At 29.1% G+C, this 23023-nt stretch overlaps 1 protein-coding gene across 5 annotated transcripts; it reads right to left on the reverse strand.

Moving 5' to 3' along the window:
* Positions 1-1428: 1428 nt before the first annotated feature.
* On the reverse strand, positions 1429-22545 carry LOC100167834 (PHD finger protein 3). Of its 5 annotated transcripts, none has more exons than XM_029491508.1 (15): positions 22089-22545; positions 21053-21198; positions 20420-20569; positions 17536-17664; positions 17397-17468; positions 17180-17277; positions 16980-17114; positions 13010-13615; positions 12719-12934; positions 12602-12654; positions 10444-10560; positions 9792-10375; positions 3363-5483; positions 2540-2751; positions 1429-2474 (listed from the first exon to the last, which is right to left on the reverse strand). In XM_029491508.1, exons 2-15 carry the CDS (start codon positions 21183-21185, stop codon positions 1851-1853), a joined length of 5250 nt encoding a protein of 1749 aa, XP_029347368.1. In that variant the 5' UTR covers positions 21186-21198; positions 22089-22545; the 3' UTR covers positions 1429-1850. The 5 variants fall into 5 exon arrangements, with proteins under 5 accessions (XP_029347368.1, XP_029347365.1, XP_029347366.1 ...); XM_029491505.1 differs by having other exon boundaries at positions 13010-13618; XM_029491506.1 differs by lacking the exon at positions 22089-22545 and adding an exon at positions 21272-21313 and having other exon boundaries at positions 13010-13618.
* Between the last annotated feature and the right edge of the window lie 478 nt (positions 22546-23023).

The following is a 23023-nucleotide window of genomic DNA, read 5'->3' on the forward strand; positions in this document are numbered from 1 at the left end:
GGTCACTTAAATGGATGGTGTTAAATTTTAAATAAATTATATAATTATATTATAATATTATCATTACCTATGCATACGAAAAACGATTATGACTTATGAGCTTGGACGGTTTGTCAGCCAAGGATATTTTATATTGATATTATTATTAATACGGTGGTCAGTAAGATGCATTTAGGTATATTATGTAAATAGATAATAGGAATAGGAAATATGTTAAAACACGAAAATGTGCAAATTGTTTTAAGTTGGATATTCATAAAATTTTTTTTTTTAATTTAATATTTTAAAATGGAATATAATATTCCTTATAAGTTTGTCTACCTCAGTGACGCAAATAGGAAAAATGTCTAAGGGGGACTCAAGCTCCAAAAAAAAACAAATATTTTTAAATTATAATATATATTATATTATAATTTTTTGATGGGACTTTGAGTGATTTTGATGTGGCTAAGCCTCCCCAAGTCACCACCTATTTGTGCCACTGGTCTACCTCAATCAAAAAAAAAGTCTATAAGAAAGTCAAATTAAATTTTTATGAGCGTTTGAAGTTAAAATTCTTACAACATTGTATATTCACTCTATTTCTCAAGAGCAATTCTCTTAATTTGTTGTAATTCAAAAACGAATAACTGTACACTTAACCTAACCATATGTTTATTTTATCAATCTCCATACTTGATATAATTTTCAAAACATTTTGACATTTTTGAGCTGTTTACGGATATTTTCAATTTGCATTTGAAATAATGTATGCTGCTGTTACTGTTTTCATACTGACGCATGCAGTGTTGTATAAAAAAAAAAAATTGGCGTCCCTTAAATAAATTTAGGTGACCTATCCCAAATGATATCGACATAACGTTACACATACCAGAAAAACGTCCCATTTCCCTTCTATCAATACCCAGTACCCACCTAACTGCCTATATTTAACCCTATGTTAACTAACTACCCTATGTTATACGCCACTGTGCACATTTCAAGCAATTTGTAAGTACTTATAAAACCTAACAAAAGTAGTAAAAAACATACATACCAAAAAAATACAAAATAGTATACAATATTTACAATTTATTAGATTAGATAATGAAATAAAACTGTGCAACATAGTTTGTATTGAATTAATAATTTTATTTCAATAACTAAACTAATGGTACACCAAACATATTCAAAAATATTATCACGCTATGTTGTATGTATTACAATAATATCTATAGAAGTCTATGTTTAGTGTTTAGAAATACTAAATATGTAATATGTTGTATAAATACTTACTTATATTAAGACAATGAAAAAACAAACATAAATGATTTTGTTTTCAACAATAGACTAAATGTCTAAGGTGTTAAATTATGATTTGATTTACAGAAATGTCTTTATTAAAAGTTGTAATCCAAAAATAAAATCTAATGACAAGATGTTATGAAGTCACACGTCCACATTATCTAACTTTATTGAGAAAAATTAACATCAATAATTATATTAACTGTGTTTTAAAAACATAATCAAGTGTCAGTGTTATTTTAATGTATAAAAGTTGTACATTTTAATTGTATAAAATGATGTAACATTAAGTTCCATTTGTAACGTGCTTGCACAACAAATTCACATTAGTTTTGTACATTTAAATTTATTAATTCTTAAGCTAAATATAAATACAATAAAATTTATAACAATTTTATATGAATAACATAAATACATGTAAAGTTTACATTACATATAAGAAAATGTGTAAAATATATTTAAAAAAAATTCTTAACAATATCAAGATAAATAAAATAAGTTGTACATGTAAAACATAGATTTAATAAAAACACGACCCAAGAACATAAAAATTATTTAGGAAACAACTACATACGTCTCCAAGAACCTTTATCTCTTCGATCACCTGATTTTTTAAATTTTTTCTTTTTCGGTTCATTTTTAGAACTACCGTGGCCCCAAAATCCTGATCCTTTTTTAGTTTTTGGATAAGATGGTGGAAGAGGTGGTTGGTATTGTACTGTATTGTATGCATACCCAGGTTGATTATAACTGTTGTATTTGCCTTGATCTAAGACCATAGCTGGAGGAGGTGGAGGTGGTTGCTGAGGTCCATATTGATTTGGGTAAGCATCAGGTATATACCCAGGTGGAGGATAAGGATAAGGAATAGGTGCAATATAATTTATAGGTTGCATGTATGGAGTTGAGAAATGGGGTGGAGGTAAACTTATGTCAGGATTACAAGGTGGTGTAAACTCATCTTCAAGCCCAGGTGGTGGAGGTTCAGCTGTTGAAATTCGTTGGCGAGGGTCTCTGCATTTCTTTTCAACATCTGTAGTAGCTTTAGAGTTTTCCGTCTCAGTTGAAAGTAATTCTTTTGTATTAATGGAAGAAAGTATATCTTTAATATTACTAGGCAGTTGAATTTCAGTTGTTAGTGGAGCCAGTTCACTTGTAGGACTATAGACTTCTTCATCTAGATCTTGTGACTACATATAACAATAATAATAAATAAATAAATTACATGAGAAAATCAATATTATAATATACATACATCGTCATCAAGAAGAATTGAATTTTGAGAACCGGCAGTCATCATTTGTATAACTAATTTTTCTTTTTCAATTTTTCTGGTCAATTCTTCCATTTGTTGTTCAATACTTGCGGCTATATTTATATCATCAGACAAGCTAGGCACATCTTCATCAACTGGTGAGTATGGTTCTTCTTCCCCGGGTATATAAGGCAAGTCATCATCAGTCAAAACTAAAAAAAAAAACCAAACAAAATACATACCTACTATAAAATATATTGTATGTAAAAACAAAAAGTAAATTACTTATTAATTTATTATAAATCATAATATTCTATATTGCCATGGATTTATACAACTAGATAGCCGTCTTTATACTTCAGTTGTGACCTATGCTGATGTTGGCCGCCATTTATAAAGCATGCAATGTTTACTTTTATTTTACATTTATTCATATACTTATATATACATATATGCTGTGATAATATTATTTCGTAAACATTGCCTGCTTTGGAAAATTCAGCCGGCTTTGATGATAAGAAAGAAACAGCTATCTAGTTGTAGAATATATCTATGTAAATTACAGTATTTTAGTTATACTCTGTACAGTGAGAGAACATGCAAGGGCCCAATCAAAATTGGCCTGATGTCTCGGATACCCAACCAACAACTCACAACCATCTTCGGAATACCCAAAAAGGGGAAAACGAGACCTTGTCAATCTTTCGGTCATCAGTCTGCATGCACAGAACTGGTGCGTTCTCTCGCTGGACAGAGTATACAATGCTTTATATTGATCACTGTCCATTGTATGAGCACTATTACAAGCGCTTAAAATATTTACCTGAAGATAGTGGTAAGACTGGTGTTGGTAAACTGAGAATTTTGTTAGTTGGTGATCTTGGTGGAGTATAACTTTCTTTTGGTGAATAACTGTCTTGACTAGATGTTGGAAAAGCAGGTTTAAGATGAGGTAAAGCCAACGTGTCGTTGATATCAGGTAACACATAATTATTTTCAGATGGTTGCCAAGATGGAACCCAATTCTTCTTAGAATTTCGTACTATTATACCCAGCAACAAATGGGTTCTATAGTCATCAATACCAGGACCATCTAATGGCAATAAAACCTGAGGAATAGGACTATGACTGCCAAGAGGATATAGATAAAAATCTTTTATGTTTGGAAATGGTTTGCTATCAATAACTGCTATGCGGTTTTTAGCACTGAGGTATTGATACAGGCTCAGGTAGGACATTTGTTGTTCCATTCCGCTTGCTGATAACTTTGTTACAATAATATCTTTGGTTCCAGTTTTTTTTAATTTACCCATATATTCCCAAACAGTTTGTTGTTTGATGCGACCAACACATTCCAGAACTGTTAAAGTAAGTTCTTCCTCCAATCCAATTACATTACCAGATAATTGAGACATTGTTACATTACAACGTGCAACGTCTGTGAAATTTATGGTTCCTTTCCATATAGGGCAAACTTCATCTTCCATTCGAGGTGGAGTAGCTATAACAACAGTTGAACTTGGTTCCCTATCACTAATATCTTCATCTTTACGTACTTCAGTGTTATTAGTAACTGGTTCTGCAACAGTCTCAATTACTTTATTTTTTTCGACTTTTTTATTCTTAGTGTCTCTGCTTTTGCTCCGGTCACGACTTCTACGTTTTTTATCCTTGTGTGATTTATGACGATTTCTACTAGACTTATGATGTCTACGATCACGTTCACCACTACTACTTCTTTCTTTGTATTTGCTCTTTTTTTTTTCTTTGGTTAGTTTTAATAAAATATGTGGTTTCTTTTCCTCAACCTTAATGTCAGGATTAAACTCTGATACTATTGTCTCCTTATTATCCCTGGATTCAATGATTTCTTCTCCTTTATGAGTCTTCATTAGTAAAGCCTTTGGTTGATTCATCATATCTAACTCAGTTTTTCGGATCATTTCTATTTGATGTTTGTTTTCTCGTTCTCTCCACTCAGCAAGTTCCTGAGATGCCATTTCGTCAGCAGTCATACGCACCAACTGATATGGTGTTACCCACTTAAACATAATTTTCTTAAAGAAATTTAAATTTTTTGGATCTTTTATATTGAATAATAAACTTCTATATTTTGTTTTGTATTTCTGATCAACCTTACTAAATTGATTATAAAGTTCTTCTTCAATTTTCAAAATCAATTCCTCTAAGTCTTGTTCAGCTGTTTTTAATTCTGGTTCTTCAGATATTCTACTACTTAATGATTCTAATAATGATTTACGAACATTAGAACGCAATTGTTCTTCACCCTTTTTCTCATTAAAAATTTCTTTAACCGGTTCAGGTTTTTTCTTAATAACTTTTTGCACAGCATTTATTTTTGAAAGGGATGTAGTTTTTATCTGTGATACTGGTTGTATACATTTTGATGACTCCTTTTGAGGAATAGCAGGTTTAATAGGTTCTTTTTGAGGAATAGCAGGTTTAATAGGTTCTTTTTGAAGAATAGTATGTTTATTAGGTTCTTTTTGAGTAGTATATTTATTAGGTTCTTTTTGAGGAGTAGTATGTTTATTAGGTTCTTTTTGAGAAGTAGTATGTTTATTAGGTTCTTTTTGAGGAGTAGTATGTTTAGTATGTTCTTTTTTAGGTAATATTGATTTTGGTGATTCTTTTTTAACGAATACCAGTTTGATTTTATCTGGTTGCAATAATTCTGACACATCAAATTCTCTTTTCATTTCTTTTGCCTTATGCTTATCTGGACTAATGGCTGGTCTCTTAAGGCGATTTTCGTTTTCTTTTTTAAGACATTTAAATGCATTTGTGGTCGACTTAGAATTAGTTTGAGGTTTCGAAGATGGTTTATTAATGTTAGTTTTAGGTCCAGAAGGTTTTAAAATTTGGAATGCTGGATTTTCTTTCATCCATTGTTTTAAATTTGTAAGTTTTGGAGCTTGTTCACCTGTAACATAATTTTAATTTGTATAAAATAATATATGATGAACAATCAATACTATAATGTTTTGTACTAAGATAAAACATATTCCCTAAATAAATATTCACCCATAGCTGCATTTTATTTCATCTAAGTTTATGAAAAAAATTTGAATAAATTTCTTTCGTTTTAAGTTTTTAACAGTGGATATTAATTAACAATGAACTTTAATGAAAATTAAACAAACTTTATAAAATGCTTAAAATTATTTCTGGGGATGATATTTTGGTCATTTGTTAATTAACATGATTCTGAGATTGTAAGAAATTACTGATTTTGTATCATGTGTCCAGGAGGGATCTTTTAAAGAAGAGGAGAAAAAATAGGTATATTAGCCGAGGCCCCTCCGATTTTTCTAGGCTCTTGTACAAGTTTCATACAATCCATATTCATTGACCCACTTGTAATCTACTGTACAACAGAGCGATATCTAGAGGGATCTTTTAAAGAAGAGGAGAAAAAATAGGTATATTAGCCGAGGCCCCTCCGATTTTTCTAGGCTCTTGTACAAGTTTCATACAATCCATATTCATTGACCCACTTGTAATCTACTGTACAACAGAGCGATATCTACTTAGCCGCTTTTTTATTTTGTTTGTTTGGCGTGTGCCTGGTCTATATAGGGAGTAAGGCCCCCGTAAAATATTTATCGATATATTTAACAGTACGCAATTTTTCTTTGCAAGGACCAGATGCTTGCCTATTATTAAAGTGTGAGCAGGGCACTATAAATTATAATAGTACAAGTTTCAAGTAATAAATAGGAGGAGGTTTTTTTGGATTAATTGTACTAGGAACTTAAAGTTAGGTTAGGTTTTATATCTCCCCTTAAAAACAATGGGCTCAGACGAGGCCAAGAGGGCCCAGCTCACCCACCCTGCAGCGGCTCCGCTGTTGGATTCAGCGAACATAAAAATGTAGCATACAAAAATATATATAATACTATACATCTACTTATACCTATATGTATGTATAATTAAATATTAAACAATGATAAAGATTTTACATTTACTTTTGAAAGTTTACGTGAATAATATTAAGCATAGGTATAATAGCTTATGGATATTTCTTCAAAGTTAAAATTCTATAGGCAATATAAATATAATTTTGGTTTTATTAATTTCGTTTCTGTGTAATTAATAATTATTATTTATTATTTTGCAGTTTAAAATATTTCAATAATTTCATAGTTTATTACTTAACAAATGATTACCCTCGTTAGGCTTTGCGTTAATATTATACGTAGTGATTTTTTAACCTATGCTTGCCTTATTATTTTACTTAAATTGTACATATTATATTCAAATTCTGATTTTTAGAATTTCTAAATACTCTTGAAGATTTTTGAATACTTGAGATTTTTAATACCATTTAAGAATGATATTGTTACAATACAAACTTCTGTTTTTAAAATAGGATTCCTCTTTTTTTTTACTTCTAACAAAGTAAAAAAAATAATGTACATTAGATACATCTACATTTACAAGAACATCATCTGCTAAATAATTTGCAGTAAAAAAGGAGATTCTCGTTTGAAAAATAGAAGTTTGTATAGCCACAGGACACTCTAATATTAGTACAAAAAATATCAGGAATTTGAATATATTGTCTTTAGGTACCTTACTTAAAAATTCTATAAATCAGAATTTGAATAAATGTATTTGTAAAGGAAAAAATGTAGTAGGCATTTCATCCCAAAATGTCAAGTAAATTTTGTATTTCATTATGGGGCCCCTCAAAAAAACTGATCCATGGGCCTTCTATGTGCCAGGCCGACACTGATATTAGTTGATCTATTCAATGTAAGACACACATAAACTTCAAAAACTTTGGGAAATAATTTTTTAGATTATTTTAGGTTGTAAAAACAAAATTTATTTAGAAAATTACATTTTACTATTTTTTGCTACTAAAATTTTTAATTTTTTGAACTTTCAAAGCAGAGTATTTTTTGAATTACTTTAATACTACAAATTTAATTTTGGTCAAGTAGTTTATGAGTTAGCAAGGTTCAGAAATTGTTTCACTATAAAAATAGATTCTTTAATTATGAGTGTAGAATATTTAATATAAGAAATACATTTGTTTTGAGACTTAACGAACACCAATACAAACATTTATATTTCATATTTTGTTATTTTTTAGGCCTAACGCATATTTGAAAAATGTTGGCGAATTATTTAATTGTCATTTTAAGCATATTTATGCATTTTCACGTTTTATTTTAAGAAATACATTTCAATAGTAGATTTCAAATAAACTAAACAACAAAATCAAATCTATTTTTAGAATTTGTATCGCTTCATTAAATAAATTGGTATGTTTGGTAAAGAACAGGTCTAAAATTTGATGTCGCGCGTATGTTAGACAGACAGAAAATCACGGCCTGGTCTACTTAAGTTAACTCATACGAGTCTAAGTATAGTGTTTTTTTTTGTTTTGTAAACTATGTAAACAATCAAATTATTACTTTTTAAAGACAGTTGAGACTTAAATATACTAAAATACTAAACTAAGATTTTTTTAATGCTATTTTATTATTTTTTTTAGTTATTTTAGTTGCATATTTCCAACACGCTCTAAAAAGACTCAAAAACTTATATATGAAATAATTAGTGTCTTATGTGAAATGGATAGAAAAACTAAAGGGACTACCACAGAAATTAAAGAGCTTTACATTTTAATCCATAATTTTTAACTAGTTTCAAATAAATTTTCTAGATTAGCTACACGTTGATATTTAGGAAGGTTAGATTTTGTGTAAAAATGTACGGTTTTTCCTATTTTTTCCCCCAATTACTGGGAATTTCTTGCTACTGACTAGCCAAAGTACCATGTATAAATAAGATTCAATTTGCTACCAGAAAATTATTTTCTTCTACCTATAAGAAATGTGTATAGACAGTTCACTAGTTCAGACACAACAAAAAACACGTTGATCCCTAAGAATCTATAAGTGGAAATAAAAAAATTGTTATATTTCAAGTTTTGGAAAAATTTCAAAAATAAAGGAGTCATATTCTCAAATAGATAAATTTGTATGTGTTAGACAATAGATAGAATCACCTTAGTCAGTTTTAACTTTTAATACTGTTTACTAATTACAAACGATCATAGAATGGAATTATAAAGCTTGTAGTCAAAATTAATTTAACTCAGAAGTAATTTAAAGGTACAATTTATAGAAATGATTAAATATTTTTATTAGTATTATTTTTATTGTTTTTATCAAAATATTGGTCTGGGTGACAAAAGGTGCTTGCTTCTCTTCCACTTGGAGGACAACTGATGGTCACATTGAAATATTATGCTCACAAAGTCAAAATATCTGTGATTTACATTTCTGCCACTAAATCTTACAAATTACAACTATATGCAGCAGCTTTATCAGTGGTATAGTCAGGATTTTTCTTTAGGATGGGGTCAGATAATGTGTTTGCACAGATTTGTATTATCTTGTGGATTTTTTAGTAAAGTTTTATCTAAGAATATATAAGCTAACAACATAAAGTTGACAAATAAAAATCAGTAAAATATAATATTTACGACTTTAGGTATAACTTTCATAGACCACAGAAATAATTTTGAGAAAGTGAAAAAATTATTGGGACCCCCTCGATCTTTATGAAGTATTCTTTTTTCTACTATGTAATATAATGTTATATTGTCGCAATGGCGCCTACACAGTATAATTGAGATAATATAATATTACATACCCTATGTCTTAATTTGATGTAAATTCCTTTCTTGTTAATTTATATTGCATATAATACAAAGGTCATGGGCATCAATAATTTTATTTCCCCCAATTTGCATATTTATGCACTATATTTATAGTCAAAAATTAATTTAACTACATAGTAATGTCTTCACAAATATCCCCATTTGCCTTTCCCACCGTTTAAATAGGGTTCAGATCACTACTGGTACCAATGTATTTCGAAGGAAATTATTTATTTAGATATTATGCAGCTTAATTTTTGTGCGTATTAAAAATAAAAATTTGAAACTTCTCATAGCTGAAGAAGCAATATCACCTACCTAACTCACATTTTGGTCTAATTGTGTCATTAACTGTTATATTCAATATTTTGAGTGGAATCAACTAGAGGTCTCAGATTTAGATTTAATTTGATGAATAATGTGCTAATCGAAAAATTTACAACAGAAATTGATTTTTTTAATTTACTGTTCAGTTGATAAAACTGGGATAGGTAATGTTGCTCCTTACGATGTTGCAAACATAATATATTATATAATATAATAGTTATATACCTGTGATTAATCTGCTGTTTTTTTTGTCAAATAAAATAATATCCGGTGAATCTGACGTACAACATGCTTTTATAGCAGCTACACTTTCTTCAATATGCTTTTCCAAACATATTTCTTTACAAAATAAGCCTACAGCAACATCTTCAATATTTTTTTTACATTGAACACATTTTTGTTGTAATTGAGGTTGAATTTTTATAACTTTTGTTTCACTGTTTTTAATTGGTGATTTCAAACTGGGTAGTTTTTTCTTTTCTTCTGCCAATTTTTTGGCTTTATCTTCTTCCAATTTCTTGGCCTTCTCTTCTTCCAATTTCTTGGCTTTATCTTCTTCTAATTTCTTAGCCTTCTCTTCTTCCAATTTCTTGGCCTTATCTTCTTCCAATTTCTTGGCCTTCTCTTCTTCCAATTTCTTGGCCTTATCTTCTTCAGATTTTTTACGTGCATCTTCAGTCCTCTTTTTTTTACACGGTGGGCAATTCCATTCAACACCACGAGCTTCCATTTGTTCACCCAAGGCTTTTGTGATACCCACACATTTTCCATGGAACCAATCTTCACACGTATCACAACATATCATAAATCTGAACAAAGTTTTAAATTATGGATGTTTATTTTGATTTAAAATTAAAATTTTATTTAAAACTATTACCTGTTATTATGAGGTTTTCTACAAACACACCAAAGTCTATGTGGATCATCTTCTGAAGTCATATTTCCTTCTCTATCTGTATCTGATTCTTCACTATAATCATTTATGCTTTTTGAACTAGAAAAATGAATATATATATCACTAGGACTCGGATTTATATGTATTTATATAACCAAAGTATGTATTTATTCAGCAAAAATATGCACATAAATGCTATGTAGCATATGTAACTAATGTGCTAAAAAATTCAAAATATGTATTATCAAAAAAAAAATAATAATAATAATCAATTGCTATGGATTTTTCACAAGCAGTACAATACAAAATGTGACCGTCACTTTGTAAATGTTCATTTGGATATTCTGAAACATATTTTATTGTTTTGCAAGTATTAGACGATCGTACTTTTGGCATTATTGGTAATATACACGTAAAATATAATGGACAACAAGGCTAAAAAACACACACTACTATGCCACATTAAAAACTACACCCTCATTGTAGTGTTTGCTCATTCGTGTTTAAAAATGTATATTAATCGTAATACATTACGATAAGATATCTGATATTTCAATCGATAAAATTGTATCTAGAAATAATTGAAAATATAACAGGTTGAGTGCCACGGTCGTTAGTCATCGAGGAACCCTTATATAGCAACATCAAAAATACGTCCAGTGCAGTGACGCCAAAATGTTTAAAATATACTATGGCATCGTACATCAAGGGGCCCCCTATCACCCCCCTTTTTTAATGTAAGAATTAGATGATATTATCAAAGCAGCTACATATAGTTCGATACTTAAATAATTTATTTTTACGTTTTAATGTAAATTCTGGATCCATAGCACCGGGGACTAAAATTGTGTGTAGTACGAAATGCTAAGTGTAGATTACCATGTTAAAAAGTGTGTAATGGCCTGTAATAACTACATAGTAACTTTTATTTAAGTTTTTTCTTCATTATGTTTTTGAAAAATTATTATTGGGAAATAGATAGAGAAGAATTTGATGTATACCATCTATGTTATTAATATTTTGATTATTTATTTATTTTTTTATATTATCTATATGAATATTGCTATTTTTAGAATTGTTATTACATGATACAACTATTGATTAAGTGTAATATTATGTAAATGATGTAATATTATGTAATGTGTATAAATCTATAATAAAACTAATAACTATCAGTTAACTACGATCTATAGCTCAATATTTTATTTTAATTAATTTTCAATCAATTTACGTTATATTTTATTAATTAGTCGTTCTGAAAAATTAAGCATTGAAATATAAAATATTAATAATTCCTAAGTGGCTATTAAAAAAAGAAAAGACAATTGACCCAGCTACATCTACTGTTAAAGCTCATAACCATACCAATGATGACATGCCTATAGAGCGCATGGTGTTGAAAGTATAAAATATACAAATAAAATTAACGCTTGTTTCTTAAAAAGTTACTCATTCTTAAGGTGATAAATTAGTAAATTTTGAAAGCCATTTATTGCAAATTTTATTCAAGGATTATAATAATAATAATATAAATATAAATTGTTGATATATTCATCAGTTTATTTTTTTAATGGATTAAATACACTTTTTTGGGAGGGGGAAACAAAGCCACCCGCGATAACTTCAAATTTAATATAAAGTGTGTAGTACAGCACTACAGCAGTATCCCCTGCTGTAGCCTACAGTGGGTCCCTTCTAAAAAATTATGTATGTAAATATTATGTCATAGATAAATTAGGTGATCGGCGCCACTGGTGGACCCCGCCGACCACACAATATTATACCACACAAGTCGTGAACTATTAAGTATTGGTTAATGGCTAACTCATGATAACCTTACAATCATTCTGAACTCTGAATAAAACACGTTAAAATAGTAAAATTGTCTAAATATGTGAGAAAAAATTGAATAATTGTGAAATATGTAAAAACATGTATTTATGACAAAATATGTAAAAATTTGTAAAATCAAATATAGCTCAAGTTATCAAAAATTGTGTGAAACAAATTTATCACTTGCCGAAATTAGTTTATCATGTTGCAGAGAAAATATGTATTCACATATAAATCTGAGCCCTATATATCATTTAAGAAGTCATAGTTATTGAAGAAATTCTAATCATTGGTTATTTATACTTACTTTTCTGATGAACGTCTTTGTCTACCTTGCTCTTTTATACTAGCATCGAGATTCTAAAAAAAATATTTAAAGATATACAACATGTAATTTAATATTTAGTAGTGACAAAATACATACTTCTTTTTTTACTAATGACCGAGTCTTGGGAATCTCGATTGGAGGCAGTGTCACTATTCTACCAGATTTTCCATAAACCACTATAGTAGGACCTTTAGGTTTGTCATCAGTTACTGATGTTATTGAGTCGTTCTTGCCACTATGATTAAGACTATCATCAGATAATAGTTTGTTCATCAAATCGTGACTAGAGTTAGATGGAGCAACAAAGTTTGACTAGAAAAAAAATGTTTATAACAAATTATATATAAATAAGTTTAATTCAAATTATACATTTTTAAATTTCCATACAGAGTTAAGGTCTTCATTGAGATCAGCTAGTTCATCAATTAAATTTTCCTCATCAATAATTTCTGTTTGATTGGCTATTTTGGAACTAATATCATTTAATATGTCTTCTACTGTCTTAGTTACAGTAATTTCAACTGGATTATCCTTCATTCGACTTGAGAGTTTTCGAGCTCTTCCAGTTTCTTCTTTATTTACAATAACTTGTTCTATATCTTTTGTTGTGTTAGATATAAGGTTATCTATAGTTGTTATGTCATCAATTTTATCGATAACGTTTATTTTAGAATCCAATTCGTTATTTACTGTTTGAATAGATGTTTTGGTATCATCTAGAATAATATCTGGAGATGAAAATAATTCAGGTGCATCTAATAATTGAGTGACATGTTTTTGTGGAGCTGATAAAGAATCTACAGAATTTTCAATAATTCCAATTTTATCTTTATTCTTTTTGAACATCAACTGATTTTGTATGTATTTTTTTGGTTCAATACTTGACTGACGAATCAATTCATTAGCTTGCAGTAAAACTTTGTCTACAATAACATCTGATTTTTTTTGTCTATTATTTTTTATTTGAACTGATGGACGAACTTGATGATATATCTTCTAGAAAAGTATATATTAAATTAATATAATAGCAACTAGAATTGTAGAAAAATATTAATTTAAAATCAAAATACACACATTTTTTTTTTAATTTTTAAATTACAATTGGAATACTATTAGTTAATTAATATAGCATTTGAACAATCATTAACTTTAATATTCACGCTTTTATTAAAGGTTATTACACGAAATTGGAACTGAAACCACTCAGCATAAAATTTGTGTTGTACGCTTTTAAAAAACGGAGACACATGCAGGTATAATGTCTTCTGGTCACTATCCCACTTGAGACTTAGATAATATCGACAACTTCTACAGAAATATTATTTATAGGATCTGCTGCATCCAACAATAACCCTAGAAGAATCCACCACCCTCCTAATATCATGGGCAATTGATATATCTACACAACATTCGAAAGTATCCGTCCACCCACAAATTAAGGGGAATCCCTCATGCATAATAGCTGTTAAAGAGCGTTTTTAACTCTCCTCCATATTTACCTAAATAGCAGAAATCATGACAAATTCACGTAGATTGGTTATCGTATGAAAAATTGTCTCACTCCACACTACATTTTTAGCTTCTGGAAAAGCTAGGGTCAGGTTACCTATTTTCATTCATATTCTGGATCCTAAACATCGATAGGTCTCACATTTCAAATTCTATCTAGCTTTATTTCTCCATGGTGGGGAGTGGGGTTCATACCATTTTTCTCTCCTCTTCTTTTTAAAAACAGTCATTATCTTCATGAAAGACTACAAGCTGTTTTTTCATTCATCAGCCCTTCTTACTCATCATAAAAAAAACTAAATTCCCTTTTTGTTTTATGCGTCTAAACGGCAATAGGAACCATACATACACCTATCTGGCCAGCTTTGAGATAATATGTTCCTGCCATATAAATCAGTATACAAAAATATACCTTGCCTTATTCTCAACCTTGTTTGATACAACTTTCATTTATACTAAAATAATATTTTGGAAATATATGATAATATTATGTACTCAATACTCTTCACATATCTCCCATATCTCATATTCTCCTTTTCTATCTTCCAAGCATTCATTTATACATTCATGACACACCTTTACAGCATGATTCCATTTCCTAATATAATAATTTTCTACCAATATCTTAGGACTTGAGACCTTATTTTAAGGATCTTTCAAACAATTTAACCCATTAACGCCGTGCGTTGCCATATGGCAACATAGATTTTTACAATAATTTTTAAGATATAACATATTATGTTTTCAACAAAATGTTGGTTAAAATTGTAAATAAAAAAATTCCGGCGCTAATGGGTTAATTTCTTACTTACTACTTATATTTACTGGCACCTTCGATTCAGTAAATATTTATTTTTTCATACCAAAACTTAAAAATTTTTTCATATAAAGTAATATAATAGTTCATAAAATAAATATTTAAATTTTTTCTCTTGAATACCTTTCAATTATCAGTGCACTCTGGTTTGTTATTTCCCATTAATTTAGAGAACATTTTAAGTGTATCTTATTCTCAAGCTTGCCTACAATCTATTTCTTCAAACTCAAGTAACTCATCTTAATCTTCCCTTAATAAATATCTTTTAAATTTCCATTTTTATATTTTCCTTAACATAGACTTAGTCCCTTGTTTAGCACCCAGTTATGTTAGGATCGACAGACATAAAAAAGCTAACTTATTGGCATTTTCCACATCAATCGTTTCTCTCTTTCTTACTTCCTACTCATAGGAAAATAGCTTGCTTGGAAATTCAAATGAGTTTCTTTTTCTCTGACTTTCCCACATTGCACTTCACTAAATATCTAACCATAACCTCCAAAACATAGTTTTTTCCTTCTTTATAAACTTACCGTAGTTAAATTTTCATGTTTATTGCTTAACCTCTATGCAACCTTCAGTGTATACATTTCAACTGTTATTTGTTCTCTGAATACAGGCTTTTACTACAGTAGAAGTTGCTTATTAGGAGCACGGATAGTTATTGATACGAGTGTTCATCAGTGGGACATGAAAATTAATCTTGTTTAGTAATTCGGGACACACTTTTTTACCGTTTGGTAATTTGTAGAGAATTAAAACATCATTATTATCACGTTGAGATAAGAGGAGACCACAACTCATTTCAACGAAAGAAGTTGGTTGACCATCTATGTGTAGTCTGCAGGCAATAGAACATAGGAATTTTCTTAGAACTTTTTTGATTTTATCGACTAAGCCTACTTTTTTGGGGGTTCCATATTTCACTCAACCAAATTCAAGGATAAGGCGGACTAGAGCAGGATAAAGAACTTTCAGGCATTCAGGGTCCGTTGTACCACATGAATGTTTAATAAAACCAAGATTCTTGGTCGACACATCTCAGATAGTTTCAACATGACTATAAACAGATAAATCAAATGAAAGAATAATTCCTAAACCTTTAATTTTATTAACAATTTGTAACGGAGTATTATTAATTTTAAAACTGTAACAAACCAGATTTTGTTTAAGGGAGAAAGTAAAGTTAAAATTAATTATCCGGGTAATTTTAGCGCAGTAATCTAGATTATTAAGAGGTAAAAATATTTTTAGATCGCCTGCAAACAGTAAATGATTACAGTGTGAAAAGACTATGTTTATATCATTCACATGCTAGGAATAAAAGTGGTGATAGATGTCCACCTTGTGGTACATCAGAAGATACATTTATAGGTAATGACTTTGTATGTTTAATTTTGTCTATCTATGTTCTAGCAGAGATAAATTACGACAACCACTGAAGAAGTTTTCCATGTAAGCAATAGTTATTCAATTTTTTTTATTAAAACATTTTGGTCCCCAGAATCAAAGGAAAGGCCTTTTTTATGTCTGTATAAATGGTATCTATTTGCCTACAATTAGAAACATTATCAATAAGATTGGTATAAAACACTAACAAATTTGTATCAAATGATTTTAATTTCTCAAAAAACATGTTGATTAGCAATCAAAGTACCTTATTTTAAATAAATTAGAAAGTTCCAATCTATAACTAATATTTTATTTATTTTTTATTTTTTATTTATATATTTTTGTTGTTCTATTTATTTTTTTTAAAGTACAAACAAATTAAAGACATTTAAAATAGAGTAATATTAACAATATTTTAAATTTTTATTAGTTACTAATTAGTGTTTTTATATTGTATGTTATATATAATAATTTTTTGTGTCAATTGTCTTTGTCTAAAATCTAAATCAATCAAATAAATATTACTATAATTTTACATTTTGAATTCCATGAAGTTTTAAGTCTTAGAATTCTAGATACAACTAGAATTATTTTTTAACTTTATTAGAATACAAAGTGTATTATAAAATTAAATCTTACCGTTGGTACCAGACGTTTAACCGTTTTTGTAGCTCTTGCTTTATCTCCATTTTGATTACTTTGTATTTCATCCGGTTTCTTTTTAGTTATTGTATTTTTTAAAGATATAGGACCCTTAGTTTTTGGTTTTTCATTCTAAATAAATGGAAAATAATAGCAATTTAATTCTGTAAAAAATGTATTTTAATATTTTTAAGTACTTTTCCAACTCTTAAGTTCAGCATCTTTTTGTTGTTGAGTAAATTACTTTCTGGAGCATTATTGGGTACGGTTATTGATGGTATGCCTGGTTTGATATCTAAAATTTTTTTTTTTAATAAGCTCAAAATATTTATGAAAATTAAAATTAATATTATATAAGCAATTATGTGTATTATATACCTTCTAAATGTACATAAAAAAAAGCATTCAACTTACTCTCATCCACTGAAACAGTAATCTCTTCAATTTCTTCAATTTCATCTACAATATTTGATTTTTTTAATTCACCTACAATATTAATTTAAATTTAAAATGTATTGCATATGAACTAATAAGTAATTATTATAATAATTACTTGTAATATGCTGTATTCCGGTAGAGAGGGTAATTCGAGGCGAACAAATGTTGGTCTCTGGCGGGCAATCCTTGTAATAACAATGATCCAAATAAATAGTGTTTGTTGTTATATCACTATTTTCATTGGCTGAAAATAATAAAAGTTTAATTTAAATTTAGTTATGTCATGTTACATTATACATGAGTTAAAATGTAGTTAATAATTAAATTATTTATTTAATTAAATCTAGCATATTATTGTTTTATTCTAACCTAGAAAATTAGATATACCTTGACCAAATATTTTAATAACATCATAATGCATTTAAATATAATATTTAAAATAAAACATTGTAAATAATGTAAACAAATTATTGAATAATATTATATTAATAATATATTTTTTTTTTGCTCAAACATTAAGTAAAGTTAAATGTATAAAATGATGTAATGTACGATAGTAGTATAAATATAAAGTTTAAATTACTTAATTTAATATTCAGAGAAATAGTCGTATTAAAAAAACAAAAATGATTAAATAATAACAAAATATAATACATATGCTTTGAGAAATGTATGTAACGTAACTACAACTTTCATTAAAAAACAAGTATACTTAATGGTAAAGAGTATAGCAGTGGCGTACATTCAAATTTGCTTTTGGGAGGGGAGGGGGGTTCAAAAAAAAAAACCAACACTAAAACCTTATCTTTAAAACTACCCATTTTCCCAACAATCAAACACATTACACGTATAAATATTAATAGGCGAAATAACAAAACAAATACAAAGATTTACATAACTCATGGCAGTTAAATACTATTTAATATGCGCATAGTATGTACAGAATATATTATATATTATACATATTATACCTATTATTAATTATTTATAGTAAAAATTCTAGTATCTTTTTTTTATTGGATAGTTCAACCTGCACTTCATCAGGAGTGATTGAATTATTTTTGTTGATCGAGAGCATAGCTAGACCATTAAGTCTTTCCTATTAAAATTAATTAACACCTTTATCTATAAATAAAATGTTTCACGCGAAAACGTAAATTTAGTTTGGTGTGGGGCTGGGGAAATGGCATATGAGGAAAATGCTTTTTTTGGTTGTAAGGGATTTTTGAAAAATTTTGCCAAAAAAAATATCTAAATATCGGCTAAAAAAAAATTGCAAAAACTCAATATTGGTGGGGGGAGGGGGAAACATACGAGGATATTTCGGTCTTCGATTAACAATAAAAATTTAAAATACTATGTTAAAGATCCATAAGCAAATTCTTGACTTGTGGTATTAATATATTGTTAAAAATAACAGTTAGTAATAATAATTAATATAAAAAAATGAATTGTTTTAAATTTAAATTATTCCTATTTGGTGAATATTTTATTGTGTAAAAAAACAATGTGTAGACCCGAGTGGGCCCCCCAACATAAACATAGACGGGGGCCCCACAGGGAAAGTCCCTTTTTTCCCATGGGCCTATCAACTCCTGGGCAGAATAGAACAGAATTAATGAAAATTTCATAATATTATTTAATGAAAATGTTTAACTTGGTCATTTACAATACTGCTATAAAAATAGAATCTATTTCACCGTATATTGTCGTTCATGCAAAATTCAACAATTATAACGTAATTGGTATTTTCTCCTTTGTCTGACAATATTAATATGTATTTATGTCCGCACGCAACTAACTGACTGTGTACGATCAAATGTGATCAATATACATATATATATATATTATAACTTTATCTGTGTTTTGTCAGATTTTTTTATTTTATTTATATCTGTTGTGATTTATGCTAGAAGAAAAATATATACCACATTTTGAATAGAAAAAAATAGAATGTGAATAAATTAATGATAAATCATCATACTTGTGATTCTTTAAACATAATACACATCTTGATTTATTTATTTATTTAATTTTATTATGAAATAGATATACAGGCTAAGCCCTTTTGTACAAATTATTGTAAGTATTACCTAAAAAGAATTTTTATGAATACAAAATAAATATTTATTTTTATTTTTTAAATCACAATATGAATTGTTTAAATGATATTTCAGAGGAGAATGTTTTTTCTAAAGATTTTTGATATATAAATATAAAGATTGAACCTAATAATTTATAGGTATGCAAAGTTTAGATGATTGAAATAGTGTACTCCTCAAAATGTTACCAATGACTACTCCAGTTATCTAAACTTGATATACTTAATAAATAATTGATTCAATATGTACCTACATGAAATAAAAAATATAAATTGATATTTAAAAAAGTAAAAATTTAATTTATAATTTTTCATATATTTGTTAACATCATACATTAATAATTATTCTGCACTTAACAAGCTCAGCCACACTTTCCAATTTTATCAAACATCTACTGAGAAAACTACCATATAGATTTATACTCTATTCAGAATAAGAATTCCCACTTTCGCGCACTCAACTGAACCACCGGCAGCTGTCAGGCCCCCTGGCGAGTGTCGGCTGCGCTGTGATTGGTCGCTAGTTTTTGACGGCTACCGTCACCCATTGCAATCGTATACGCATACACCTACGGAACATCGGCAAGGGCAGCGCCGCCACCATCAGCGCCAACTGGTGGCAACAGACATGCGCTAACAAGACGAGTTTTCGTCAAGCGAGTAGGAATTTTTATTCTGAATAGAGTATAGGCACTATTCTGTAAATAGCTCCATATAAATAAATACATTTACCTACCTAATTGGTTAAATTACCAAACTAAAATGTTTTTATTTTTTTTACTTCAAAGACCAAAGTAATTAAATTCTTATTATTATTATATAAAATTACCTAATGGTTAAAATGCATATGCAATCAGAAAATAATACAATTTGTTGTCTATAATTAATATTATCTTACCTTGCGATAAGAATGTTTTGGTAGAAATAGATGGATAAAAACCTTGCACAGTCAAATTGATTTCTGGCTCTCCATTCTCCGGATTTGTGGTTATGCCTTTATTACTGTTGTTCTCAAAGTGGATAATATTCATGGTTTCTTTTTTGCTTTCTAAATAAAGAAGTTTAAAAATATAAGATTAAATATGACTAGATATGAAGCATGAATAATTTTGATAATATCAAAGTTATGAGTTAAAACAATTAAGATAAGTACTTAATAAATAATAGCATACAATTAATTTAAATTCAAGTACCTATACACTACCTATGCCTATGTAAAAAATATCAATTACTTAGCTGTAAATACAATAATAATAAAAATAAAATAGGTGTACTTATTACTTATTGATAAAAAAAAATTTAGATACTAAAATAAAATAGGAACCCAATATCATTGATTATAAACACCACAGATCGCTCATTGGCCCGTATTCAGGTGAAAAATGGATCTAACCGTTATGAAGCGCCATGTAAATACGGGCCAGTGAGCGATCTATAGTACCTTTTTTTATAATTAATGCCAATATGTACTTAGTCTAAGTATGAAATGGTTTACCCTTGAATTTTAAAATATTTATAAATAATGACTTACCCAAAACTCTATTGAATGTTTCTTGATCAATAGCAACTGTACCATCAGGCTTAACAACTACTACTAAAGTGTCATCAGCCTCTTCATCCTCTGGTTCTTCATCTGCTTTCTCGGTAATTTTAGAACACGACATAATAAAAAATCTCCTGCAAAATATTATGTATTGAAATTTAATTGTTTTAAAAATATCAATAAATAAATAATACGACATATACCTACTGTTAAACACAGAAAAAAAATGTAATATATTAGATTGTATATTTAAAATACAATTATATTTACAAAAATCATATTAAAGTTTTTTAAAGTTCATTGTAGGTACAACAATATTATTATTATTTAAGAACAGTAAATTAAATATATTTTAAAACGACATATTATTATGGAATATATTAAAATGTTCTGATTGAATTTTAAATTAATAAATATAATTTATAATAACTAATTATTATCATCAACTTGTCCTAGACAGCGAAAATGTGTGATAAAAAAATATGTAAAAATCTATTCGTAATTTGTATTCCAATTATTTACAACTTGATATCAGCGTGGAAACAAAATAAACAATCTCAGTATTATTGTTGTATTACGTATTTAATAATAATAATAATAATTATTATTATAATGTTTACGATGTGTGTTGTACGCCGACTGTTACGGTAACGGAATACGGATAGGTGAACGTAAAATGTTTCCCTCCAACAGCTCCGAACAGTGTGGGTGACGCGGGGCCACACAAACCCAGTCGAAGGGCACGGTTTGCCGCGGTGGTTGGAGGAAGATACTAGATAGTGAAGAGTTAGTGACAGAGAGAGAAAAAAAATTCGGAATACTGAATACGTCCCGGGGAAAATATTAACTTTATCGATATTATCACACGACCCACGAACGCGCGAAAATCGATGTGCGCGAAACAAAATTTAATAATATAAGTAATAACATTGCAATCACAATATAAATTATTTTATTTTAACTCGATAATACAAAGACAAAAGGCACGACAGTATGAATGATACTAATAATAATATGTACTCACCGGCTCAGTCACAGGCGGTGAATGCGATCGGGAGTCGGGACTTACGAGTCTTGATCTTGAACGCCACCGCCGTCGGTTCGATGCCGTTATCACTGCTGGCTGGCTGGCCTACACGATCCAACGCGTTCGTCTGGACCCATCGCTTCCGTTCATCGTCTGTGCAGGCGCCGGTACAATGGTACCGTACTACGATGGTACTACTCGCGTTGTAGCGCTTATCACGGGTCTGCAGTTCGTTTCATTTTATCGACTTTTCGTTTTCGCTCAAAGGCCAATAGATGGTCGCGGGATCGAATTACCAGAATCCCGTCGGGTAATGGGTTCTCCCCTTCTCGATTTAATTTGTGTCGTAGCAGTCGCAAACTCGCAACTCGCGTCTCGCAACTCGCAAGTCTTCACTTTGTTTACTCTTAGTTTATTTTATTGTTATGAATTTATGATGTTATTATGTTTTTAGTTTATAGACAGGAGGGATCGTCCGCCATTGTAGTGCGTCATGGAAAAGGTGCGCGACTGCAGAAGAAAAACCTATATTGTCATATTGATAAGGGTAATCTAGACCGTGATAAGTGATAAAAATGATGAACAATACAAAATATTAAAATATAATTTGACAAAAAAACATCTATTTTGTTATGAAAAATTGAAAACGTATACAAGTGTGAAGTGACGGAACTTTGTTACTTTATACTTCACCCGTCATCGAATACTGAACACCCTTACTTTTTTGCAATTTTTATTTCTTAAAATTATGTGTATAGTTTTCTAATAACGATGGTGAACTGGTGAAGTCAGAATTTGGCAGTCGGACTTGGCGAAGTTCACTATTATGCGATTTTCACGAATTTACGCATCAATCTAGTTTACAGCGCCTTTAACGAATATTGATGTTTTTTCAAAACCTGTATTTTAATGAGTTATGAACGATAGTGCAA

This window comes from Acyrthosiphon pisum, chromosome A3, assembly GCF_005508785.2.
Source record: "Acyrthosiphon pisum isolate AL4f chromosome A3, pea_aphid_22Mar2018_4r6ur, whole genome shotgun sequence".
NCBI lineage: Eukaryota > Metazoa > Arthropoda > Insecta > Hemiptera > Aphididae > Acyrthosiphon > Acyrthosiphon pisum.

Bases quoted from the DNA above. Each gene is read 5' to 3' on its own strand.
- LOC100167834 (XM_029491505.1), bottom strand. From the start codon at position 21,185: ATGTCGTGTTCTAAAATTACCGAGAAAGCAGATGAAGAACCAGAGGAT. The intron at 20,570-21,052 runs GTAAGTCATTAT...TTCTTTATTTAG, and splicing joins AACATTCAATAGAGTTTTGG to AAAGCAAAAAAGAAACCATG. The intron at 17,278-17,396 runs GTAAGTTGAATG...AAAAAATTTTAG, and splicing joins TACTGTTTCAGTGGATGAGA to ATATCAAACCAGGCATACCA.